Source organism: Typha angustifolia, chromosome 14 (assembly GCF_048772165.1).
Source record: "Typha angustifolia cultivar Huaian chromosome 14, ASM4877216v1, whole genome shotgun sequence".
Taxonomy (NCBI): Eukaryota; Viridiplantae; Streptophyta; class Magnoliopsida; order Poales; family Typhaceae; genus Typha; species Typha angustifolia.
This window is the reverse complement of record NC_133252.1, coordinates 1,714,657-1,740,524: the sequence shown is the minus strand read 5'-3', so window position 1 is coordinate 1,740,524 and position 25,868 is coordinate 1,714,657. Positions and strand designations below refer to the sequence as shown.

The 25,868-nt window shown below is 36.1% G+C and overlaps 3 protein-coding genes across 8 annotated transcripts; 2 read left to right on the top strand and 1 right to left on the bottom strand.

Moving 5' to 3' along the window:
* The first annotated feature begins 3,572 nt into the window (after positions 1 to 3,572).
* LOC140776771 (universal stress protein PHOS32) lies at positions 3,573 to 5,093 on the top strand. 2 transcript variants are annotated; one of them, XM_073120620.1, is made up of 5 exons: positions 3,573 to 3,881; positions 4,244 to 4,315; positions 4,422 to 4,528; positions 4,618 to 4,736; positions 4,840 to 5,093. In XM_073120620.1, exons 1-5 carry the CDS (start codon positions 3,686 to 3,688, stop codon positions 4,919 to 4,921), a joined length of 576 nt encoding a protein of 191 aa, XP_072976721.1. In that variant the 5' UTR covers positions 3,573 to 3,685; the 3' UTR covers positions 4,922 to 5,093. The 2 variants fall into 2 exon arrangements, with proteins under 2 accessions (XP_072976721.1, XP_072976722.1); XM_073120621.1 differs by lacking the exon at positions 4,244 to 4,315 and having other exon boundaries at positions 3,577 to 3,881.
* Positions 5,094 to 5,374: 281 nt separating this feature from the next.
* On the top strand, positions 5,375 to 10,063 carry LOC140776460 (small COPII coat GTPase SAR1A-like). The gene is made up of 3 exons (XM_073120176.1): positions 5,375 to 5,771; positions 5,869 to 6,000; positions 9,397 to 10,063. Exons 1-3 carry the CDS (start codon positions 5,643 to 5,645, stop codon positions 9,715 to 9,717), a joined length of 582 nt encoding a protein of 193 aa, XP_072976277.1. The 5' UTR covers positions 5,375 to 5,642; the 3' UTR covers positions 9,718 to 10,063.
* A 484-nt stretch (positions 10,064 to 10,547) lies between these two features.
* Positions 10,548 to 25,494, bottom strand: LOC140775326 (serine/threonine-protein kinase TIO). 5 transcript variants are annotated; one of them, XM_073118551.1, is made up of 23 exons: positions 25,176 to 25,494; positions 22,654 to 22,806; positions 22,493 to 22,567; positions 21,799 to 21,891; positions 21,619 to 21,693; positions 21,440 to 21,532; positions 20,374 to 20,437; positions 19,829 to 19,913; positions 18,833 to 18,905; positions 18,681 to 18,749; positions 18,505 to 18,585; positions 18,300 to 18,408; positions 18,106 to 18,213; positions 17,055 to 17,193; positions 15,001 to 15,172; positions 14,769 to 14,873; positions 14,159 to 14,689; positions 12,557 to 13,702; positions 12,244 to 12,477; positions 11,947 to 12,090; positions 11,786 to 11,866; positions 11,215 to 11,403; positions 10,548 to 11,025 (listed from the first exon to the last, which is right to left on the bottom strand). In XM_073118551.1, the coding sequence occupies exons 2-23, from the start codon at positions 22,741 to 22,743 to the stop codon at positions 10,780 to 10,782; spliced, it is 4,002 nt and encodes a 1,333-aa protein (XP_072974652.1). In that variant the 5' UTR covers positions 22,744 to 22,806; positions 25,176 to 25,494; the 3' UTR covers positions 10,548 to 10,779. The 5 variants fall into 5 exon arrangements, with proteins under 5 accessions (XP_072974652.1, XP_072974653.1, XP_072974654.1 ...); XM_073118552.1 differs by having other exon boundaries at positions 22,654 to 22,798; XM_073118553.1 differs by lacking the exon at positions 25,176 to 25,494 and adding an exon at positions 23,796 to 23,842.
* Between the last annotated feature and the right edge of the window lie 374 nt (positions 25,495 to 25,868).

Genomic DNA, 25,868 nt, shown 5'->3' with positions numbered 1-25,868 from the left:
ATATATTGGGATATAGGGTATGGTGTGGATGAAGGGAGGAGAGTTGTTTTAGATAAAAGATTACAGTGGAAATCTTTTAGATAAGTGGGATGTATTATAGTTCTGGAAGATTTTCTAGAAGGAGGGTTATCATGATGAGAAGGCTCAGGAACAGGTTGTTAGAATCAGTAGCGGTAGCATGATCAGTATGATCAGTAGTATCATGATCAATGATAGCATGATCACTAGAAGTATTAGTAGCATGGTCAATGGAATTAGGTAAAGTAGAATTTGGAGATTCATTTGAAGAATGTAAGTTTGAGAAAATATGAGGTAAAACTAGATCTAGAAATGGATCAAGAGGTCTGTAGCAGAAGAGATGTTATGAAAAGGGAATAAATGTTCATGGAATACAACATCTCTGGAAATAAAGAAAAACTTTAGAAGTAATGTCATAGAGTTTATATCCTTTGATACTTGGTGGATATCCAACAAAGACACAAGCAGTGGCCCTTGGTTAAAACTTAGTCCTGTGAGAAGATAAAGTTGAGACAAAACAAAGACTGCCAAACACTTTGAGAGAGTTGTAATCCACAGGAATTTGATAAAAGAGAGAGTATGGCGTCTGATGCTGTAGGAGAGGAGGAGTATGCGTCTGATGCTGTAGGAGAGGAGAAGGAGTATGATTGATCAGGAATGTAGCAGTCAATATGCATTCACTCCAAAACTAAATAGGAACTTTGGATTGGAAAAATAAAGCTCGAGCAACGTTGAGCAAATGCTGGTGTTTCCTTTCAACCACTGAATTTTGCTCAAGTCTGTCGATGTAGGAAAATTGGTGAAGAACACCTTTGGATTGAAAGAACTCAGTAAACTGAAATTTAGGAGCATTGTCACTCCTAAACTGTTTGATAGTTTTGCCAAATTGAGTCTCAACCATTTTAAAGAATCTTGGTACAATGGAACAAGCCTCTGACTTATTTTTCATGAGAAAAATCCAGGTAAAACGTGTACAGTCATCAACCAAAGTCAAAAAATATCTATGTTCAGCATGAGATTTAACATAATATGGACCCCAAGTATCACAATGAATGAGATCAAAGGCTTTCTTGGATAAATTGTTATGAGAAATAAAGGATAACCTGCGCTGCTTAGCCAATGGGCAAATAGAACAAGGATGATGCAAATTTTCCTTATTAGAAGAAAAATGTAATTGTTCTCTCAACAAATCCAATTTCTTAAAAGATAAATGGCCTAGTCTTTGATGCCAAAGTTCAGAAGAAGCAGTATTAGCAGTAGAAAAGGTGGAATTACAATCATGAAAAACTAAATCAGACTTATTGAAATCGGAAAAGGCTTCAACGACATAAAGATCTGCAAACCTTTTACCCCTGCCAATCATCTTCTGGTTGTGTAGATCCTGAATCACACAAGAACCACCAAGGAATTTAACATGAATAGAGGTAACTTTGAGTAAGGAACTGACAGATAGAAGATTAAATTTGAATTGAGATGCATAAAAAACATCCTTAGGCACCAAAACAGAATTGAGTTTCAATGCCCATATAAAAAACAGGAATCTTATCATGATTCGGTAGAGTAATGAAGACATTTTGAACTGGTTGCATGTGAAGAAAAGCTAATTTGGTGAAGCATATATGACTAGTTGCTCCAGAATCCACAATCCAAATATTAGGGGATTGAAGACTAGGATTGAGAGAGACTAGAAAACAAGTACCTGAAGTAGCAGAAGTACTTGCAAAAGTCTCAGTATTAGCTTTGGCTGTAATCAAGTGGTTAGATAGTATATTCGTCAAATGCTGATATTGAACTGGATTGAGCATTTGAACAAAACCACCCATATTGTCAGTCTTGCCATTAGATGTGTAATCAGTAACATGATTAACATGAGCTGCAGAAATCTGAGACTTATGTTTCTGCCTTACTTTTATCCAGGTGGATAACCATGAAGTTTATAACACTTGTCAATTGTATGTCCTTGATATCCACTGTGAGTGCAAAGAGGTCTTTCCTTTTTCTGATTTTTATTGGTTTGGGATCCAATGGAAATAACAGATTTAGAGACTTCATTTTTCACAGCAAATGCCATAGAATTTTGCCCATTAGAACCATTAGTAAGGACATTAACATTCCTTTGTTGCTCTTCTTGAGAAATAAGAGCAAACTCCTTGTTAATAGGTGGAATAGGGTCCATAAGAAGAAGCTGGCCTCTGACTTGGGAAAAAGAGTCATTAAATCCCATCAAGAAGGACATAACATATTCCATTTGGTGATGATCTGCGATGGATTTAATTCCCTACAAGAACAGCGATTACAAGTACAAACAGGTTTATAGTTACTAAGCTTTTCCCAAATAGTCTTTAGCTTAGTGAAATACGTACTAACACTCATCTGTCCTTGAGAGAGATTCATCAGATCACATCTAAGTTGGAAAATTCTAGGGCCGTTTTTCTGAAGATATCTTTCTTTGAGATCAATCCAAATTTCTCTAGCTGAATCGGAAAAGATCACACTAGCATATATGTCCTTAGAAACAGAATTCAAGATCCAGGATATAACAATATTGTTATTCCTAATCCATGAATTTATAGAAGGATCAGTACCTGCTGGACAAGGTATACTTCCGTCAATAAAGCACACCTTATTCTTGACAGATAATGCGATGATCATCGCTTGGCTCCAAGAAGCATAGTTTTTTCCTGTGAGAGGTTGAGAAACTAAGATGAGGCCTAGATTATCAGAGTGATGAAGATAGTAAGGACTTGAGACATCATCAATGGCGGAATTGCTCATCAATGATCCATATAAAGATGATGATCCAGATGCAGAGGTATTTCCAGAAGCCATCAAGAGCAAAGGGAAAGATTGATAGAGATCAATGAACAAATTGAAGAAATGAAAGAAGAAGGAAGAGGAAGCACACTAGTGCTGTGATACCATATTAAAGAAGAGAGAAAAAAAAACTTTTTGTATTCAGCTCTACCTCTATTACAAGATAAGAAATTATATATAAAGAGTTTGGCTGATAACTAACTATCAGGCTGAGACCAATAGTTACAGGACAGCTGTACAAGCGTAACAATATGCTAACTAAATCTGTTATTAATTCTGTTATCCTATTTCAAATAATGCCTAATTGAATTATAATTGATCATATCAAGCTTGGTTTAATGGTTATATTGAATGTCAAATTTGCAAAGTGGATACTGGTCTTTGGATCTTGTATCTTAGGAATCTAAGATAAAGTTTGACTTGAAATTATTTTCAAACCCAAAACCAACACAAACACGAGGAAACCCACCCTTTAGGCTACATAGGGCGCCATAGGTATTGGAAACATCATGAGCTCATGGCTTTATCCCAACTTTATTCCAGTCCTTATCCATTTCAGATCCCATCTATTCCCCTCCAGCCTGCGACGAAACTCCTACTCATCTTCTTTTACCAACACATACCTCCCACGTGTCCCTCCACTTCGTGCATCCCACCGTTCGCTACATTACTCCAAACACCTAATCCCAATCCAAAGCACCAAAACCACGACCTAAATAGTGACCAAAAAATCCAGCGGAGCTCGAAACCGCGAGCCACCGCCGACTTACTACTATAAACAGAGCAGCGAGAACCGACTCGTGTATCGCGAACTTTGGAGAAAACAGAGAGAGAGAGAGAGAGAGAGAGAGAGATGGCTGACGTGGCGGCTTTGGAGGAGAGGAGGATCATGGTGGCGGTGGACGAGAGCGAGGAGAGCATCCATGCACTTCGGTGGTGCCTTGCGAACGTGCTCTCCTCCACTGGGAACGGAGGCGCTGCTTCGGATACTCTTATCCTAGTCTATGTGAGGCCTCCGCCTCCCGTATACTCCGCGTTGGACGGAGCTGGTACGACCCACTTATCCTCCCGCCACATGTTTCTTAATTGTTATTCTCTATCTCATTTCAATATGATTCATCTTCAGTCTTTACTCATAAACTAATTGAGCGAGCTCGGAGGGTCAAATCCTCGCCATAAGTTGTGCAAACTTAACTCAAAAACTTAAATAAACTTGTAACGGAATAATAATGTTAGTGTAGACTCAGAGTGATGTTGATAAAAATTTTGATGGAGTTAAAAGCATTGCAAAAGAGAAGAGAAAAGAAATGAACTGCCATCTCGATGATGCAGCAGTTTGTTTCTCAATGTCTAGTGGAATGATTAAACTTTTAAGCTAATGCGAGACTAAAATAACTCAAATCTTATCCAGAAAATGGGAGGAAACATCATTTATTTGGTACAGAAACGGATTTCGTACCTAATTTGCAACCTCCAGAGACAGGTAAAATTAAAAAAGCCTGGTTAATTTAGTGCTACATTAAACCCAAATGCATTACTTTTTTGTTTTTATTATCCTATTTCTTATCCGGGTATTGATTTCATTTCAGGGTATTTGTTCTCTGAAGAGGTGACTGCTTCCATTGACAAGTACAGCAGAGACCTTGCTGATTCTGTCACAGAGAAAGCTCACAAAATCTGCAAAGAGTTTAGCAATGTAAGCAAAGAATATTATTGCAGTGCGTTTTACACAAGCGAAGTTTAATATCGAGTAGCAAATTAAATGATTTCTGGCAATTGGATCAGATCAAAGTAGAGGTGAAGGTTGCTGTTGGAGATGCCAGAGATGTTATATGTGAGATGGTAGAAAAGATGGGAGCTGACATCTTAGTCATGGGAAGCCATGGTTATGGTTTTATTAAGAGGTATCAAGATTTGTTAATAAGAAAATTAAATCTATGATATATCTATCATGAAAGTTTGCTGTGGTTCTTCCTAAATTTTAATATCTCGTGATTATTTTCTCAGGGCTCTTCTTGGGAGTGTGAGTGATTACTGCGCCAGGAATGCCAAGTGTCCTGTTCTAATTGTGAAACGCCCAGTGGAATGAGCATATTAAAACCACTTCCCCTGTTTCATATTTGTGCCAAACTTTGGCTAATAATTAATTATATTCTGAGGGACATGTGACACTCTGTTTATTCTCATTTTCTGATGATGCATGTAAAGCTGAGTTTGAACTCAATGCAGTTGAAATAATTATTCCATCGGATTGCAGTGCAGTATTCTTCCTTTACCCCCAATTAATATAGATGCTTATTAAGAATAAAGTCTCAAGAAATTAAAATAGATTTGTGAATAATAATTTAAAAATATTATATACAAATGTTTGATATGTGTGAAACGCAAAATTTCCTAAAGCTAAATTAGAGGCTCCACATATAATAGATAATATGTAGAGGGTGTGATCGTAAATTGTAGTGGGGTTTGATCAAATTTGTAGTAAATTCCTGCAACTTCTCCCGTAGGAAAGCCGCATCGGCCAAGATTCACCTCGCTACAAGTTGCCCCAAAACTAGGCAAACGATGGACACGTAATTCCTCCACCTTCCCCGCCGCATCCGTGGCCGTTCAAATCTCTCTCTCTCTCTCTCTCTCTTAGGGTTCCGCTTCTCTCCCACTTCGTGATCTCCGAGCTCTCTTCTTCAGTCTAGGGTTTGATTCGATCTCCGGCTACCAGATCGGGATCGGAGATCCCCCCATTCGCCGGATCCGATCTCATCCGTTGCGTTTCTTGCGGAGATCCCGGCTAACCGATCTCGCCGGCGGCGATGTTCCTCGTAGATTGGTTCTACGGCGTGCTCGCCTCGCTGGGGCTGTGGCAGAAGGAGGCCAAGATCTTGTTCCTAGGGCTAGATAATGCCGGGAAGACGACCCTGCTCCACATGCTTAAGGATGAGGTTTCTTGATCCACGATTTGTAGATTTATATCATTCGATTTTGTTAATTTGAGGTGATTTTTGATTGTCTGATCGTTTTCTTGGTCTCGATGAGTAGAGATTGGTGCAGCACCAGCCGACGCAGTATCCGACGTCGGAGGAGCTGAGCATTGGGAAGATCAAGTTTAAGGCGTTTGATCTTGGAGGGCATCAGATCGCTCGGCGTGTCTGGAAGGATTACTACGCTAAGGTTTGATATCTGTGATCCATTTTGGTGCTATCAGGTCTATTTGATTCCTCTCGTAATGTTTGTTCTTGATTTGTATTTTTAAATGTCCCTTTGTAAAATTAGAAATACTTGAATTATGAGATCATAGAAATGGAATTCAACTGTCAGGAATGTGGATGAACTATGTTGGGTCTATATATTCTCTTGGAAGAAGATTTTTGGAAATTTGATATTTGGCTTCTGATAGAGGAAAGTTTTACAGATTATGGAATATTAGCCTTGAGAGCTGCAACCTCTGCTGTTCCTATTTTAGGATAGGTCATTGAAAGTTGAAAGATTTCTGGGATCAAATTTATTGATTTTCTAACTCTGATGTAGCACTATTGGGTATATATTGACCAATACTCTGACATATAACTTCTATTGATCCTCGTGCTGGAGAGTTTTGTGAACAGAATTGAATACACCCTTCACAGTTACATTATTATGAATGTCCTTAGTCCAGATATGACATTGTCAGCCATCTCAATGTCTCAGCATACGTTTTCATTGTTTTCCTTTTTGTTCGTGTTTTTCCTTTGTGAAGCAGAACAACCAGTTTTTCTCATTTTCATAATATGTATTTTTCTTATTTGCTGTGTCATTCTGTGTGTGATATATGATAATAGTAACATATTATATTACTTAATAATTCATTTTCACTTTGTCCATTTTCTCTGGATATATCTTTTGGTGAAAGGGTTTTGTTTAGTGGAGCCAAATGATTTCGTAATCTTTAACTCATGATGGAATTACATAACCATGTCTAAGAACTTCTCCTTATAATTTATTGCGGATTAAAATTACATTCCTATGTTTCTTCTACTTTCTAGTCCCATCTTATGTAGCAGTTTTTTAGCTTGTTTGTGTGCCAACATTCTTTCAAAAATCTAACTAAACCTTCCCCCTTTCAAGCACAATTGTTTCAAAATGCATGAATCAAACTTATCACTAATTGGTATGTTCCTGTCAAGTTGAAATTTTTGATGAATGATAGCTATTAAGCTATATCTATTTCAAGTTTATGGAGTTGTGTTGTGAAGTATCTTCTATGGTCAAAAGGATGAAACTTTTATTAAAAGGTGTCATTTTCTCATTAAAAATGAGTACTTGATAGCTAATATGCTATTCAAGATGAAAGGAGAGTTAGAAAAAGGCTAATTGATGTTGAAAAACTAGAAGGTGCTTCTCTAACAGGCCAAAAAGAGGGAGGTAGAAGAGAGAAGCTAGCAAAGTTTATTTGAAGAAAAGCCTAAAAAGTCAAAGTAAATAGGAAAGCTAGCAAAGTTTCATTTGACAACATCAAACGGGAGTGTCAGTGGATAGAAAAGCAAACATTGAGACCTGAGGGCAGGAGCAGGTGTTGAGATTTTTTGTAATACTGAAAAAGACAATTGATATTTGGAGCAAAATAGGCAAAAGAAAATTGGAGGCTGGAAAAGATGCTGCAAGGAAGTGGATTTAATATCTGAAAAGCATTTTGAATTTCAAATTGAAGGCATCAGTCATGACGATATACAAGTATCTCGCTGTGTCTTTGAGAAGAATCAGAAAACGATGAAAGAATTGACTTAAGAAAGGGAATAAACTTTAAGAGAAGATTACTAAGAAGTGTTGAGGCAAGTTTTTAAGAAAATAGTGAATTGGGGCGGGGGGGTTTAAATATAGATAATCCATTATTTATTGAAAATCAAGGACATTAAATGATATCTGTTTATTGAAATTCAAGGACATTAAGTGATATGGCATCCTATTGGGAGTCAAAGTCTATTTGAAATCTAAACATCATGGAAGAGATCAAGAATCATGAGTTGTAGGAACCCAAGGGTCTTAAATGTCAAGAGAAAATGAGAATCTACACCCATAGGTTGTATTACAAACTTATTAGAACAAAGGTTATAGTTTTGTAATCAAAGAGTCACTATAACTTCTATACTCTATATAAAGCCATGTAAGCATGCATTTAGGTTTAAGAGGTAAGAAAGTTGAATTTTTGTGGTTTTGGAAGCAACGGAAGCATAAAAGCAAAATAATACTGAATAACATATAAAAAGGGGAGATAGGGATATGGAAATGTATAGCTCTAGAAGCCATGCTGAGCTCCTAGAGGGCTTCCATTTGGACTCCAAAAAAAGTACCACTACAAAACTCAGCTTGCTTACTTACATTCAAATGCATGTTTACTTGCCTTTATCTAAGCATTATGGTAACTTTTCGACTTACAATCCATGATTTTTAGGAGTACTATTATAACACAACCTATGGCTCTTGACATTTAATAGACTTTTGGACTTCCAATGGACTTTAACTAGTATGTTATACCACTTAATACCCTTTACTTCCCCTTGAATAATAAACTAACTTTTCTAGCATCCTTTCTTCTCTTAATTCACTATTTTTAAATCCACATCAGTGGGCTCTTTGAGCTTATTATTTTCTTGAGTCAAATTTTTAATTCTTTCATCTGTCTTTTTAAATAGTGATATAGTTGCATATCTTCAAATTTGAACTTCAAAATGTCTTTCAAGTAATGGATCGCCTTCTTTGTAGCATCTTGATCAACTTCATTTTCTTTTACATCTTTTTCTTAGAAATATTAAACTTGTGTCTTCTACAATATTATCAAAAATCTCAACTCCTGCTACAAGCCTTTGATCTTCTATATAATGGCATTCTCATTTTGGTGTTGCCAAATAAGACTTGTTAAAGATAATCTTGAAAGAAATTGTATAATATGTGTTCCTTCTTCGATTTTTATAATCATGCAAAGAAACAAATCAGACAGAATTTTTATGGGCCAAGAGGGAAAGTACTCCAATTGCAAAATGACTCATTTGCTGTTGGTCTCGCTGGGGGGAAAAGTTTGTCCCCGTAAAGTGAGGATCATCCTCACTTTCTCTAAACTCTTTTCTCTAATGATGCATTATAGCATTCTTTACCTACTCGTAATCTTCAGGTATATGGGAGTTCTGCTTCAGTTACATAAAGTCAATGCTCTCGTGCTTTCAGGACATTTAGACAGCTCATACATACTTCTACTGGTAGAGTTGTGCCCAACATTTCTTAAAGGAGTAGAGGAGTACTAAATATTTAGTATCGAATAATTAAGAAACCAAGTTGCATTTCTTTAATTGTCTTAGTTGTCCGGGAGAATTAGTTGTTGTTCTTATACTGCTTATCACATAGCAATATAACATTGACTTATGTTTGCAAGAACATGCTATGTTAATGAGCCCTTTTGGCATTTCTAGTGTCGTTAGATTTACCTAGTCAACTATTGGGTGCTGTGTATAAACTGGGTTATAAGAAAACTGGATATGACAATGTTTCCCCCAACTGCTTAAAGCCTCCTGTTATGATGCTTTGTTATGCTGCCAGGTCGATGCGGTGGTTTATCTTGTGGATGCCTTTGATAAGGAGAGGTTTGCAGAGTCAAAGAAGGAGCTGGACGCCCTCCTCTCAGATGAGTCTCTTGCAAATGTCCCTTTTCTCATACTGGGTAATAAGATCGACATCCCATATGCTGCATCTGAAGAGGAGCTGCGCTATCATCTTGGCCTGAGCAACTTCACAACAGGCAAGGGCAAGGTTAACCTAGCAGACTCCAATGTTCGGCCCTTGGAGGTCTTCATGTGCAGCATTGTTCGCAAGATGGGCTATGGTGATGGCTTTAAGTGGATGTCTCAGTATATCAAGTAGAGGAACTCCTGTTTTATGTGGACGCGTGAACTGGCAACGCTGTGATCGTCCTCGTCAGGTTTTACTTTGAAACCTTTAAATCCTTTTACAGCTTTTCTGCTCTCTTATAGGGTGTTGAAGGAAACAGCAGCTGAGAGAATACAGTATATTTTAAGTGGATCGTGAAACCGCTATAAAAGTTGATGTAATTTGACATCTCGCTAGTCTTGTGGTAGGTTTCCCATCTTTATATCTTTTTAAGTGTTAGAATACATATATTTTGTGCTCTCATCTGTTTTCCTGATTGTATCTGCAAGTTGCAGTTGTCTTTAATGCATCATAGCCTGCAGGTCGAGATTGTTATTTATCATTTGTCTCTTGTACTTTCTGGGGCTGGGTAACTTAAGCTGATATCTATGGCAGCGCATTATGGCAATGCTCATCAACACATACTATAGATTTAGACTACCGCATTGTTCATTCGTGGAATAATCAATTATAGAAAAAAAAATTTATACTTTTTAATATCAGAAAAGGAGAGCTAACACTTATTTGACTTATTTTTATTATTCAAAATTAGTATAAAAAGTAATAATTATTTGATGTGATATAGAGTTAATATTTTATGTAATATAAAAAGATAAAAGAATAGTACATTTGTATTGAAAATTGATAATATTTTACACTGGATGTAAGAAAGTACTAATTAGATGTTGCATAATCAAAGACAAAACAATAATTAAATTATTAGTAAATAAAATTTTAAAAGTTATACGAAATATACGAAATAAAAGAAAAGAAAATAAGAAAAAATTTAAATTGTTATTTGATTACTATATTAATAAGAAAATTTATTTCTTATAGTTGATCTCCTGATATTGAGCTATATATCATCAAAACATATCGGTTTCCAACTATTGTAACACGATAAAGTGGTCGACAGTAGGAAGTAAATACGGTTTCCAGCTATAATCTAGTAGTCATTTGACAATAATCAAGTTAAACATATGCACAATAGATACAAGAAGGGAAGGTATAGACTAGGAGCGATTATTCCTGGCCCTAACTTAGGAACGTGAAATGTTACTTTTGAGCCACTTTACTGATAATGACAGAGGCGTACTCAGAAATGGTTGGATCAGGTGATCCTTTGAGCTGAGTGAAGAGCGGAAGCAACTCAGAAGAACGTAGGAAGCGTCTGCATATGGCATGGTCGCACATCTTACGCAACGCAAAGAGGACAATTTTAAGAGGCGAATCGTTTAAAGCATCTCTCCTACTCGGGCTCAAGGCAATAGTGGAGTAGTTGCTGACCAACTTCATTAAAGCCTACAAGATCGATATATAGATGGGATTAGATGCACAATGATCTTGGGTGGTTTAGACTGTAGTAACATTATGATGTGAACATCAAATTTTGTAGCTGACAACGTGTAAAGCATGCTATCAAGTGAATAGGTAAAATAAATGTTAGAAGGGCAACAAAGAAAATTTGAAAATAATTCAAATCTTACAAACCTGCATGGCTCCTTGGGAGACGATGTCTTCGCAGAGTGTATTGGAATTTCTCACTAGGTTACTGAGTGCACCTGCAGCATTGGCTTTGGTTTTATCTTCCTCTGTAGCAAGTAGAAGATTCGCAAGTTGAGGTATGGATCTCCTGAGCTCTTCGTAAAGCATGTCATTGTGGTATGCTGCATTGCCGACCTGCAAAAGGACATTGCTGAGCCTAATGTCCTGTCTTCTTAATAATTTAAACTCTTTGCGACATCTAGCCAGATTCTCCTATTTCTTTCCCTAATTTGTCCGGAAGAAGGGTAAGGGTTGTTCTTCCTCAGAATTATCAACTAGTCGATAATTTATGATGTGACATTAGCAAGTTAACGAGTATCATGTAGGGCATTATAGATGTAAAAGAAAAGGTATTCTGATTCAGCGAGAAGTAAATGGAATAATATTTACTACAATCACTTTCAAGGTATATTATAAACATTATTTCCTATCTGAACCTAAAATTCCAAAACTAATGGTTCATAAGGAAAAGGAGAATATTTTGGAATTATTCAAAAGCAAAGTGCTAAAATCTTACTGCGAAACATGCAAACTTTCGGGTGCGTTTGTCAGGATCCGCGCATCTATCAATTAGGGAATCAATAATCTTGTGCTTGGCCTGGAATGAGAGGTACAGAAAATATGAGCATGTAGTACCAAACAATTTAAATTAGGAAAGATAACCACACAATTACTTACAAGTGAGCTATAAAAGTAAGAATTGTGTCGGCACATATTTCCAATAGCACTGCAAGCTTTTGCACGTATATCAGAATCATCGTTGCATAGAAATTCTTTCAAGTAACCTACCAAACCTGCTTTGTCAACGGGATCATAGAAGTCCTGCACAAAACCACATCCAATACCAATTGTTTATGCAACATCTTTTGAAGAGAATAAAAACTCAAGCTGCAGGGCAATTACATCATTAACTGGCTAATGGAGTGAGGAACGGTAGTAGTTCATGATAACATAATAAAATGATTAAGTATGAACCTTTGACATTCGAGCAAGATCAGAAATTATCATCAGGAAGTCGAGCAAAGCCTCCCTTGGAAGAGAACCATCAAGCAACTTCCCCACTCTGCTGGGATTTAGCAAGCCTTCTGCAAGAAGCTTTGAAGCTACTGGACGGTAGCCCACCATTTTTGCCACAAAAGCGATGGGTCTTGCGAGATGTTCCAAATCAATGTAGTCCAGACACCTAATAAAGCAGCCAGGAACACCAGCCTGGAGAAACGCTGATAGCTTAGAAAGTGTGCTAAAAAACAGAGCAAAAGGATGAAGAATGAGGGGATTGAGATATGACCTCCAATAGGACCTGAACATACTGCGGTAAGCAGGCTTCAATTGCCTTGAGCATTTCCCTATTTTCAGCTGCGATTTTCATGCCAGGTGACCCTACATTTAGAAGAAAACCACTGTTGATTGATGCAGAGGTTGATGGGATGCTGGGAGAGCTCTGCACTGCAACAAAAGGAAATGCCAAGATATCAACCACTTGATTTATCAAATCCCTAACTCCACTGCTTCCACCACCAAGCCCCATCCAGTTTTTGAGAGCCTTTAGGTGTACATCAGATATCAACTCAACTATCAACTTTATATGTTCTCTCCTAAGCAAGATCTCACGGAAAGCACCACCAGAAAGGCACTGACACAAGGAGGAAAGTGTCCACACCACTCCTATTGGCGACAATCCGATTCTACCCTTTGGGCAATCTTTCCCATCTGCGGAATCTTTCAGAAGCCCATCAGCCAGCAAACGTGTAAGAAGCTGCGGGATGCCATTTGAACATGCTTGTTCAATAGCCAGAGGTCCTCCCCATATCAATCTTGTCGCTAGCAGTCCAATGCTTCCATCCCTGAGGCCATACCAATTCGAGATCCCTCCATTATGATTTCCTAGAGCTTCACTATCATCAGATAACCAAAGCCGCAGGAGGGTGCGTAATGTTGCCATTGGAGGAAACAAAGCAAGTGCTGCTTCACAGATAGAACTCTTTTCATGCCCTCCATTTTCAAGCGAAACAAGTGATGATAACGCCAGCATTGCTGATGCACAATGCGGTTGAAGGCAACTTGTTACAGTATCATCAGAGGAAGAAAGGTGGACAAGAACCGACAACCGTGATCTCTGCTTTTTCTGAGAATTAGTAAGAATAGATGATGCCGAGTATTTTCCATCCGACTTCAAGCCGTCAGCAATTGTTGCCAATGCAAGGCAGCAGTGAACGGCCAAAGCACGGGGGTTGGACAATTTACACTTTTGGTTCCCTGTCTCCTTGGAATCTTTGATTAAATTTGAAGCACATAAAGATAATAAGGAAAAAATATCACATACAACTGTTCCATCTCCCCCACAATCAATTTCATCTTCAGTACTTAGAGAAGCTGGAAGACCACACATCACCGAACAGACAGATGTGCCCAATAAACAGATCCTCGAGATGAGCTGAAAAGTAATGGTTCCATAGTATGTATCAGTGTAGTAACTAGTAAACATCAGTAAGCATATGAAGGAATAGGTCTGCGAATGAGAAGGAAAATTTATCTACAAAGAACTCAGAAAAACGTAAATAGGTCAATTCTCCAAATCAGGTAGCTGGGCATGTGCATAATGAGATATAATTGTTTAGTGTACAAGATATATCCAATGTATATAATCATGTTCATCACGGAAATTGGTGTGTTGACATCAGGCTTTATTATAGGGACAAGAGTCTCAAGTGATAAAGAGATACGAGGACATTACAAATAAACCAATACGCAAATTGAATCAGAAGAAAAATGTAATAGTAGCTTTAAGTCATATAATGGAATTTTGTCAAAAAGTGAGCAAATCTATATTTATGTGCGTGAAAGGATTTGAACATTGCCAATTTATTGAGGGAGAGAGAGAGAGAAAAACCTGAAGAGCAGCATGGAGAGCTGATTCGGGACCATTGTGAAAGCAGTAGTAAACTGCAACCTGCATAGGTTTTGATGCAAGAAATAATTTCACAACCATCTTAATTAGTTTGATTGGATCTGCATCCGCCAATAAACCTTGCTCTTGTGACCTGATATCTTGCTGGCAAAGAGAATTTTGCTGCAAATGAGCTAATGGAAGAACAGAATATTGTCTATTGTCCGATACAACCTCCATAGCGTGAATTAGGTACCAAATAGCCTTGCTTGACTCACAAGCTGCTGGTATCAAATTGACAGAGCCCGACAGGAGGTTCGATCCTGAAGCTTCTAAACATTTGCACAAGAGTTCCAACAACAGTGATTCCCTAGCATGATAAACAATCTGGAGAAGATTTTCTCGCACCGGTTTTGAGTTCTTTGCTGAATTGGCTGTTTTCAGCCCTAGAGCAATGCGAGATAACATAACAGAAAAGCATGCAGTAGACTCATAGGCAATCCTCCCCGATGCATCTGTTGTTAAGACCAAAATCTGCAGTTCACAAAGCGTCACAGCTAAAGACTAATCCAAGGAGAAGGGTTGAAAGCTCAACTGGGTAACAGGAAGAAACCTGTGAATAAAGCTCGTTGAGGGAAGTCCAATGTTTTCCATAATGCTTTCCAATTTCATCTTCGTTTCCAATATTATCAAGTAGCTTCTTTAAAATGGCAAGACTCTGCAAGTATTTGAAAGTCACTACATTTATAAGATTAGCATGCAATGTACTGACACGAGAATATATTAGCTGCTTATATAAGCACTGAATGGCAAATGAACAGAAAAAGTTCAGTATGCAATATAACCTTTACTGCTAAAACATGAGGATCACAAATCTTCAGTTTGATAATGGCATAAGTAAACTCAAGGAGCACATTTATGATGTCATCCCATACTGCACAAGATTGATGTGATCCAGCTGAAATCATGTTTGTGAGAATTCTGAATGACTGATTGACGTAATCAACATTCAGTTCACTGCAAAAAAATGAACAATCGAAATTAAAATCACTCCACATTTATAATAAAAGAAAAAATAGACGAGAAGGAATAAAGAGCTTATACTAATACTGCACCAAAGATTTGGCTCATCTTATAATGCTACCTTTTAACATGCTGAAGTTAGCAATAGATGCAATACACTGCATTCGTCAAATTAAAGCAAAATGAGAGACTACCAAGTGAATTACCTTTAAAAAATAAAGATGAACACATAGAAATAAATGATAGTTACTTGGTAGCATTGTAGAGGAAAGGAGTCAGAAAATTTTAGATATAATATATTTATATATATAGTTTTTCCTTTTTCTTCTGTTCTCGTATGCAGTTCACTTTCTGTTACTTTATTATATCCTTAATAATATTTAGCGAACATTATCACACAAAGAATGAAAATCCTAACATGTAGCAAAAAAAAAAAAAAATTTACTCTATGAGAAACAACATTTGTTTTTAAAGTTTTGCCAAACAGTAAAATATGTGAGCCCATAAAGGATTGAAAAAAAAGAATAGCATTTTCTATGTATGTAAGGCTTGCCCTTTGCACCCAAGAGGCTATGGTTCACGCATTGCAAATAGCATGATGGTGAGGTTATGTCCATCTCCCACCTAGACTACGCATAGGCAGGATGCTCACGCACTAGGACATCCTTATGTAAAGGATTAAAGCCATTCTCTATCAGGTTAATTTTTTAGAAAAGATGGTGACTTAACATGGTATTAAAGCAAAAGTTCCAAATTCAAATCCCATCAGGCCAACCTAACAATTTAAAGCAAAATATCTAAGAGGGGAAGTGTTAGACTAAAAGGATCAAAACATTTTGCTCTAGTAGCTGAAGGTTTTAGAGAAGATAATAAGTTTGTAATAATCTTCAGATCTAGTCATCCAAATCTCAAGATATTAGATTCGTTAGAAAAATCTCTTACAAAACTACAAGATATCCAATTTTCAAGAACATCCAACCAATAGAACTTCTAGAATAATTCTTGAAAGTTCCGCTTTTATTTCTTGCCCAGAATCAGCTCGAACCTCTTCGAGAGGAGATTGTAACATACTATACCCTATATTGTAATAATGCAACATGCTAGGCAACGTAAGAACAAACAAGAAACCCATTCACAAAAATCTAGTGTGCATGAGGTACTTTTCAAGAATAATTGCATGCTTCTGGCTAGATCATCAGATGCCTAATAAGAAACAAAGTGTGAAGTTATATAAGACAAGTCCGTGGAAAGCATAAATTTATACGTGCATAAATGCAAAAAAAAAAAAAAACTTTTTGTTTAACACACTTATCACTATCTCGAATTTCTAATTTTAGTTTAGATATATGCATGCACAATTGGCACAAGAATTGGTATTGTTTTGTACATTCATGCTAAGTCTAAAACTATGTACTTTACAAAATGACTGAGGACCTTCTTGATATCACCTCATACACGTGGCACAAAAGAAGTTAAAAAGAAATGCTAGAAGGAGAGAAAAATCTGTCCCAAAGGCATGAAACTGTCCCAAAGGCATACATGGAGAGAAAAATGGATGGCCATGTAAATGTTACAAAATGGCACAAAAAAAGAAGATCGAGCCAACTTAGAAAAATCTGAAATGTCTGTTTCATGACCATTTATGCTATCATGTTGATGTTACTTACAAAGAAACACATTTAACAAAGCTTTATCACGAGGGATTAGACAGATCCAATCAGAAGTTTATGAATAGCATGCTTCACCTCACAATAAATGACAATTATTATAACAATAATCAGCCGATCACAGTGAAGGTTTCCATTCAATTCTGGGTTTCTCAAATAATAGCCGGCGTAAGAATTATGCTGTATATCAAAGGCAAACTATGGTGTACCTGAAACAACTAGGAGATTTACCCAACCAATTCTTTAAGGGATACAAAATGGCTGACAATGCTTCATTATCTTGACCAATGCTGCTAGCACCTTTCACTGTCCGTGAAGTTTTTTCCAGTCTATCCAAAACTTGACAATCTGAAAGCATGCAGAAATTATGAGGTGATGATTAGAAAAAAGTTCAAGCAGCATAAGTAAATATGTCATTCTATGACATGACATAGAACAAAGAAAATATCAGATCTTTGCACTTTGATATCAGAGGTTTCAATGACAAGTTGAGTAAAAATACGTTGCATTAGCCCGTGCAGCTTGAAAATTCTATAAGGATTATTTTACAAAATGGAAAGCTCAAAATGAATGGAATTTGTCATGCGTTCAGACTTATCAAAAGATTGTCTCAAACCTATATCATCAGATTCATCTTTCTGCTTACTGAAAGATGGAAGGTAATGCAAATTTGTTTCGTTCTCCACATAATACTACTTTGAATTTTTCGAATTGTTTTACTTTGTTGACATCTCAGTCATTCTAGGTGTCATAGCGGTTTTTTTTTTAATGAGAAAAGGTATCATAGCATGTTAGGATTCACCATGAATAATATGACACCAAATATTTTGTTAATATAGGCCAATGCTTTCATTTGCATCAAGAAGCTACTTATAGGAAATTTCATGTATCACAGCACTATTTGCTCTATATCTATTGAGACATCAGTGTCTCTATTTGCTGTACAGCGGAAAAAATTAAAAGCAAGTAGATTCTAATATTCACAAGTTGATGTTAACTTTGAATGTATTATTTACCTACAACTAAGAAGATAGAACATAGACTACTCCAGCAATGTTCTAAAAAGCACAACGTGGGTATGTAGCCACCATGGGGTTTCCTGGCATGAGACGGGGAGTGGACACCATGGCGGGTGAGATGAGCCCAAGGTGGGTCTCAATTCTCAAATAACCATGGCATGTTATAGTGCATCTAAACATTGAGTACAGTAGACTACCCTCCACAAAAAGGTAGTGGTTAAAATCTTGCTCACATAGCTACCTGATATAGGTGAAGAAGAAACTTCATGCTGATTCACAAGAGTTGGCAAAGCGCCATCATTGGCAAGTTTTTGAGTATTGTTCTCATCACGGAAAGAAGTGGTTTTACCTGTCACAAAGAATGTTACTGTCTGAAATATTAAGCAACTAGAGAAAGAAATAAAGGTACTATAGTACAGAAGCATATAATCAGACTTTCAGCACCGGCAGCAGAAGATTTGGTTGTCGAAAAAGGCATCTTGTTCTCCTCCCCCTTCTTGACTGTTTTGCATCCTCCAACTAAATCTGCTGCAGTTTCGGTTTCCTGGAATATCAAAAGGTCCACATAACACCCATGCAAACATTATATGATATTTGATCTATAAAGGACACCATTTTATCTATTTTATGCCATACTAACCTCAGCCTCCATATTCCTTGAGTTATCTTTGACAAATGGGTGCTCCAATAGTGCTGGCCAAGTTAATCTATTTTGGGGAATCTGCTTAATAATTATCATGAAAAATGAACTTGTCAGTAGAATAGAATAATTTGAGAGCTTTCCATTGCAGATTTGGATAAAAAGTTAATTAGGACCTTGTTGAGTAAACCCCTTAAGAAGCTTTTAAAGTTTGCACTCATATTATCTGGATATTTTACTGGATCCTGTCATATGACAAGAAAATATATATCAGGTCTCACAACATGCCCAGGGCATCAAATGTATACCAAAAGTTTTTAAGACTTACTTTGACTATGTGTCGAATGAGTGCATACACTGAATTTGTATAAAATGGAGGTTGACCAACAAATAGTTCATACCTAGCCATTTACAAAAATTAGTTTGTTTATCGCTTAGGTAATGGAGTGTACAAAAAAAACACCAATTGGATCATTCATTCTGAAGCAGAACAAGCAGAAACCAGAAACCAACTAGAAGTAGATTAATTGCAATGGTCTCAATGCTTCTGCAAATAAGAAAAGTCATTTGCAGTTCAGACTTCAGTAGGTACTCAAAATTCTGTGATTTACTAGATGGACTATTTAACTAGCTTGTCTTTGCGTTTACTCATCATTATTCAACTTTAGCTCTCCATTCTCTGTCTGACTCATGAAGAGCATTAAAATAGGATAATGGGATTAAAAAGAATTACATTGCTATCTAATGTCTGAATGCATTTCCAGCCCATCATCATCTTACTTCAAACAAAAATTTTCATTTAGACGATTTTCCATCTTATCTTTCCCCAAATTAGAGGTTCCTTGTACAGTTCATTGGCTGTGACTAGTACATGAACTAGGTTTAGCAAATCTCACAGAACATCAAGTAAAATGAATGTTAGATTATTATAAAGAACATTCAGCGCATGGTCCATTTATTGAATTTGTTTCCAAGGGATTTTCTTTCTTCTTTTATGCACTCAGTTTCATCTCAACCTGAATATGTTTGCAAGTGCTTTAATATTTCCACAGCAAAATCAACAGTAGTCTGCAATTCTGCACTAGTATCTTATTTCTGTTTTGAGTATGCCCATGGTTAGCATGTCCACAGATAGAGGCCTAACAAAAGTAGCTTCACATTTGGAATAGATGTCAGCATTCATTATTATTTTAGGATGCAAAATACTTCCTAATAATCAAAAACAAATTCTACATATAAAATCGCTTGAAGTACTAAAAATAGAATCAAATTGACTTTAAGTGAAAATTATTTCTAGAAAATTTTGAGCAAACACTTGACATACAAAATAACCCCAAGAGACCACAAATCTGCTGTATGATTGTATGGCTGTTCCCTCACCAATTCTGGAGCCATGTACAAAGGTGTACCTACAGAAGGAGCTCAATAAAATTAAGCAACAAAAAGACTGAAAAAGAACCACTTTATACAAGTTAAATAACTTAATTTTTTTCCAAAATTAAGATGTAGAGTTTTATGGAGCAGTCAATTCACACTAGAAGAAGTATAAGTCAAGTTTAGGAAGAATACACCAACTAACTTACGGAACACTGACTACACATGGATCCAAATTTTAAAAAACTAAAAAGAATACACACGTGTTGGGTTTCTTATCATTTATCTGAACATGAACTATACCGATTTATGTTACTTTAGTATCCTAAGAATAACCTGATGATGCCTGCTAATGCACACATCAAATGAAAGGACTAGGATTAGCAGGAGATGATGTCTATGCTATGATACACACAATTTATGCATTAAAAGGAAAAAAAAGGATCAAGATGCTTGCATGAAATTAATTTACTAGAAATGAGCTATGAGGTTTACCTTTTATAGAACGCAGAACTACAGTATTAGCTGACATTGCACGTGCAAATCCAAAGTCACAAAGCTGTAAATAAAAGGAAATTTCTATCAAGAGGAAAAGAAATTAAAGGGCATCTTAAAAGAAGAAATCAACAAAAATAGAAAGGAAAAAAAAGGCACATATAAGTCTCTGAATGCTTAAAAGCCTGAGAGTTATCTTTCAATAGAATAGGCATAATATATAATCAGAAGTACATTACTATAAAGGAGAAAGTACATTACTATAAAGGACAAAGTACATAACATTCTTGGAAGGATCTCACAAATGTTTATCTCAAAGATGGTGTAAAACATACGAACTATCTCAGCAAGTGAAAGCTTGCAGTCCCACACAACATGAACTAGGTCAAGAGCAACTAATGACTATTGAGGAAGGAGAAACCTAAACTTCACAAGTTGGCATTATCTTCATTTCTTCCTCCAAGTTCAAATGGAACTCTTTGTTGTCTTCAACATTTCATTTCAATCTCATTGCTCAAGCAATATCACACCTTTGCAATTTAGGAGATATTATATGCAAACGAAAATTGATGGAGATGTTGGATGTGAAACAATCATTTAGTGTTGTTAGAATATAAAATATTATAACCACAAATAGTGAAGACGAGATTGTTAGTTTATTTATGCTTCGGGTAATATCTAAAAAAGACCACTTACTGCCATCATTGAATTTTCTATAAAAATTTACACATCCAGGTTCTAAAAGCAATTTCAAAGTTTAAACTACTTTAATTATTCAACAAGCTAGCTTCATTATCTTAGATGAAAAAATTCTAAAAGCTCCTAAATCACGCTGAACTACTAAACACTGACACAACAAATATAGCTGATCACTTTAATGGCTGAGGCCTAAAAGAATGCAAGCACATAGAACATCACCACAAGATATCCACTTGTAGCAGGGTAAAGATATGTGGAGAAAAGTTACTCAGAAAGAGCATGGCAAAATCAAGAGTTATTCTGAACAATTATGATTGTACATCCAAGAGCAAATTAGTCTCAAGAAAAAAATGGGGAAAAACCTTACCTTAACAACAGATCCTGCCCCAATGAGGATATTCTGGGGCTTCATATCACGATGGATTATGCGATTAGAGTGTAAGTAATATAATGCTTTCACCTGAAACAAACATCAGATTATGAATGCATCATGTAAAATATGCCAGGTGACAGGTAAGAGAGGCAACAATTTGCTGAGTGAAGTACCAGTTGTTTAGCTATTGCCTGAACTTGTTCTTCTGGGAGACACTTATCATCCTCAAGAACCTCAAATAGTTCTCCCTTAAAAAAGGCAAGAAGTGAAAGCATTAGCTCGGATAATTAATGTATAAATTTTACATATATAAAAATGGAAATTTTGACAAGTAGTGAAACAAATATTGATACCTGAGCAAATTCTGTAACAACACAAAATTCCTGTGGTGTTTCGAATGCATCAAGCATTTCAATTATATTCTCATGCTTTAACTTCCTGAGGATCTATCAAATTGCAGAATTAAAGTTGGATGATAGATCAAAAACCATTTTAAGAAAACTTTAAAAAGAAAAAGAAAAAACAAATAACCCAAACTATGACAACCATTCTTTTAGATTTTCTTTTTCCCAGTAGTAAGCATGTAGATAAGTTATTTTCTCTGAGTAAATAAATGGTTATGATTATATAAGTGGAATGACCATTCATGCTAAGATTAAAGGCAACTCTCCTGTTTTCCCATGAGTAAAGGTACTTCTACATATGACAATTTTGTTTATCGAAGATGTTACATGATTAATCTTGACCACCAAGAAAGAAGATATAATAAGTATGGAAACATTAGAACAACAAGCAATTACTGGAGTAATTGAGTTGATGGCATTTGTCAGTAAATTACTAAATTGGACATCATAGTATCCTCACTCATAATATTCAAGTGGGGCGTTCCACTTTGAATTACTATCTCAAGGCCCATAAAAAGAGAAAATATAACTATTGTATGATGAACCAATCTATCTCGTAACTGAGAGAATCATCAATATTTAACAACTGCATGATGCCATTGTTTAGTAAAACAGAAAAGATTAGGGTTAAACTGAACAGTACCTCAATTTCTTGTCTTAAGTTATGTATGTCCTTGTCACTTTTTCCGTGCTTAAGAATAAACTTCATTGCAACAGTCTGGGGAAAAAATAATTCAAAAAACAATTTCATCTATCAGAGTATCTGAAGATCTGAACTAACTGATTTCAACAGCTCATACTGACCTGTCTCGTATACTTGCGTCTTCCTTTGTACACCTTCCCGAAAGAGCCTTCTCCAACCAACTCTATCACATGGTAATCCTCCACCGCCATGTTATAATCTAGTAACCAAACAAGAAACTCTTCGCAGCTATACAAGCTTTTGTACCTGCAAAACTGCAATTAAAATTAACAAATTTAAATTCTTCTACTGCTAGAAACTTCTTGACCAAAATGAATTAAAGGCTCTCTGAAAGAGGAAATCCTAGAGAACAGAGCTGGTTTGTCCTAATCTGAGATAAAATTGAAAAAAGGGGGTAAAAGCTTGATGAAAAATATCGTACATGAGATTCAAAAACTTCTATGAGTTCAATTAAATGATAAATTGCACAAGGAATTAAGAATTTTCCTAGCAATAAAAAGTTCTTGTCCGAAATGAAGCAAGCGTTTTCCACAATAGGAAACCCTAAGTAGAGGATCCAGCTTTGCCCCTATTCTGAGAAATTGTTGACGAAAATGGGCTAAAGATCGATCAAATTTATCATAGAACAGATCGTGTACTTCTAAGCATGCAACTAAAAACATAATGTACAAAAGGCTAACAATCTTCTTCATTGATAAAAATTTCTTGACCGGAATGAATCAAAGGCTTTCCACAGTAAGAGAATTGAGAAACTCCTCAATCTTTTCCCGAAATTTGATATAAAATTGAAGAACAAGCTAAATAATAAATATCGGTGAACACAAAACGAAAAATGGACAAAAAGGTCAATCAGTTTCAACATATAACAGACCAAGACGAAAGACGGAAAGATATTAATAAGAGTATCCTAAACCTTAAATCTGAGACAATTTCAAGAAAAATGAGATAAAACATCGAGCAATTTCGTTTCAAGATAGATCAAGAACAAAGAGAAAAAACGTCATTTAGAAGAATCGCCTAAACCCTAATTATGCCCTAAATTTTGAATAAGATGGATAATATATGGGTCATATTCGTCGTAGAAGAGATCAAGAACAAAGAGGAAAACAAAATATAGAAAATACACCAAAACCCTAAATCTGAGATAAATTTTGAGCAAAATTTGAGCTCAAAGATCGATCGAATTAGTCACATAAGAGATCTTAAACAGAGAAGAAATATGCATCTAGAAGAATCAACTTACGGATCTGCAGTTGCTCCTCCACTTCCCTGGATCTACCTCACTAGGGCTTGCAAGAATTTCGGGGTTGCCTGAGAGCGTGAGGGTTTAAATATTTTCCCCGCCCATTCTAGTGAAACGGATCGGGTTTTCGTGCAAGTGGAGTCGACCCGGCCCGGTATAAAAGGGTGTTTAGGGTTACCTACGTAGACTATAGGTAGAGCTTAATGGTCGGGTCGGGTTGGATTTGGGTAAATTAGGACTTCGAAACTGAATAAAGAAAGAGAGATTTGAGTTTTCCCACCTATCAAACTTTGAAATGGACGGTTCGGATTACAACGCAAGTTATCTAATCCTTTGGTTTTTAGTAATAGCTAATTCGCATTTTGCTTAAAAACTATATTACAACTAAACGGATATAAATAATTTGTAGATACAAATCAAATAATTTTCTCAAATCATGTGTCGGATTTCAATTGGATACAAATTATATTTTGAACGAATTATAATATTTTATTTAAACACGGCTAATATAAAATACTAAGAATTTTATAAAAATAATTTCTTGCATATCGAATACATATAAAGTTACTAAAATGAATCTTTACAAATAATATATAGTACATCATTAGCAACAACGTAGGTATTCATCGTCTAAATGAGCAAACAAAAAACAACAAATTTCTTTTTCAATGTCCGATCAAGTAACCTCATTAAGTTTGATTGCAAGATCGGCTAAGATGTGTATAAATAATGCAAGCAACAAAATAATTTAGAAGAAAATAACACATTTTACATAATATAACATTATTAACAAAATTAAACAACAATAATTTACTATAATTGAGCATCAAAATACAAATAAATTTTATATCTAACGTCAACATACAATCGTTTTCATTCACACTAACTTCAAAAAAGATTAAAGTAACACAAACTCGTTAAATTTAAGAAAATTAAATTAACGCAAGTTCACATTCATTTCAACAAACTAAATTAACAAAAGTTCAAACAATAATCAATATCCCTAAACATCCAACTATCCAAAAAGTCGTCCTCCTTCAAGTGCATTGTAGTAATACTAGTCATAAAAGAAGGTAAAGCAAACTTATGGAAATCGGAAATGAGCAGTAACAGGTAGCAATAATATAACTGACCAACTTCCATCAGTTTAGGCATCGAATTCAATTCAGAATGGTGCAGAAAGAATGCATATTAAGCAACATCTACAATCTCCGAGGGAAGATTTTTCCTTAAAACATAGAGAAGACAGCAATGCGCTAAAATTAGCATCTGAATCTCTAGACAAACTGAAAAATCTTTAACTGACATGTCATCTATTACAAATTAACTATGGACAAGCTTAATAATTAATTTTATGTATTAATAGAAAGATCTACTTACAAGGCTGGTGACGGCGAGCTCGAGGAGGGAGGAGGCGGATCTTTGGATGGCGGCGGAGCTTGGTGTCGACCAGATCGAGGAGGGAGGAGGCGGATCTAGGTGACGGCGGAGTAGTGATGGCGGCGGCGCTTTGTGACGACGGAGAGGCGATAGTGGCGGAGCTTGGTGGCGACAAGATCGAGGAGGGAGGAGGCGGATCTTGGTGACGGCGGAGAGGCGATGGCGGCGGAGGAGGAGTTGAAGATGGCAAAGGTAGGGTGGTGATTTTGGGATTTCAAATGCTCAATGGCGGTTAGATAAAGAAGGTCGGGATTTTGGTTTCGAGTTTCGAATTTTTGAATTTCGATGATGAGACTGAGGACTTGAGGTGAAGACAGGGTAGCTGGGTAGTGGATACTGGATACTGGATGCGATTTAGTTAGTAACGGATCCGATTTAGACTTTAGCGGGTAGGATATGTAATATAGATATATTATTTAAAAATTATGTGGTAAATGGTGTATTTGTACTTGTATCCCAATAATTATTTTCTACCCATATTTAAATTCATATCAATTTTTTAATATATATATATATAAATCTATATTTGAGTCTAGTAAAAAAAATTTAACCTGATTTCGATCGAATCAAATCGGTGTTAATCTAACTCATTTTCACCGAGCAGCTCTTAGAGAAGGAAGCATTTGGCTCGAG

Bases quoted from the DNA above. Each gene is read 5' to 3' on its own strand.
- LOC140776771 (XM_073120620.1), top strand. From the start codon at position 3,686: ATGGCTGACGTGGCGGCTTTGGAGGAGAGGAGGATCATGGTGGCGGTG. The intron at 3,882-4,243 runs GTACGACCCACT...AATCTTATCCAG, and splicing joins CTCCGCGTTGGACGGAGCTG to AAAATGGGAGGAAACATCAT. The intron at 4,737-4,839 runs GTATCAAGATTT...TTATTTTCTCAG, and splicing joins GGTTATGGTTTTATTAAGAG to GGCTCTTCTTGGGAGTGTGA.
- LOC140776460 (XM_073120176.1), top strand. From the start codon at position 5,643: ATGTTCCTCGTAGATTGGTTCTACGGCGTGCTCGCCTCGCTGGGGCTG. The intron at 5,772-5,868 runs GTTTCTTGATCC...CTCGATGAGTAG, and splicing joins TCCACATGCTTAAGGATGAG to AGATTGGTGCAGCACCAGCC. The intron at 6,001-9,396 runs GTTTGATATCTG...TTATGCTGCCAG, and splicing joins GGAAGGATTACTACGCTAAG to GTCGATGCGGTGGTTTATCT.
- LOC140775326 (XM_073118551.1), bottom strand. From the start codon at position 22,743: ATGGCGGTGGAGGATTACCATGTGATAGAGTTGGTTGGAGAAGGCTCT. The intron at 13,703-14,158 runs GTTTTTCTCTCT...ATTACTTTTCAG, and splicing joins CTCTCCATGCTGCTCTTCAG to CTCATCTCGAGGATCTGTTT. The intron at 12,478-12,556 runs GTCATATCTCAA...GCGTTTCTCCAG, and splicing joins ATGTTCAGGTCCTATTGGAG to GCTGGTGTTCCTGGCTGCTT.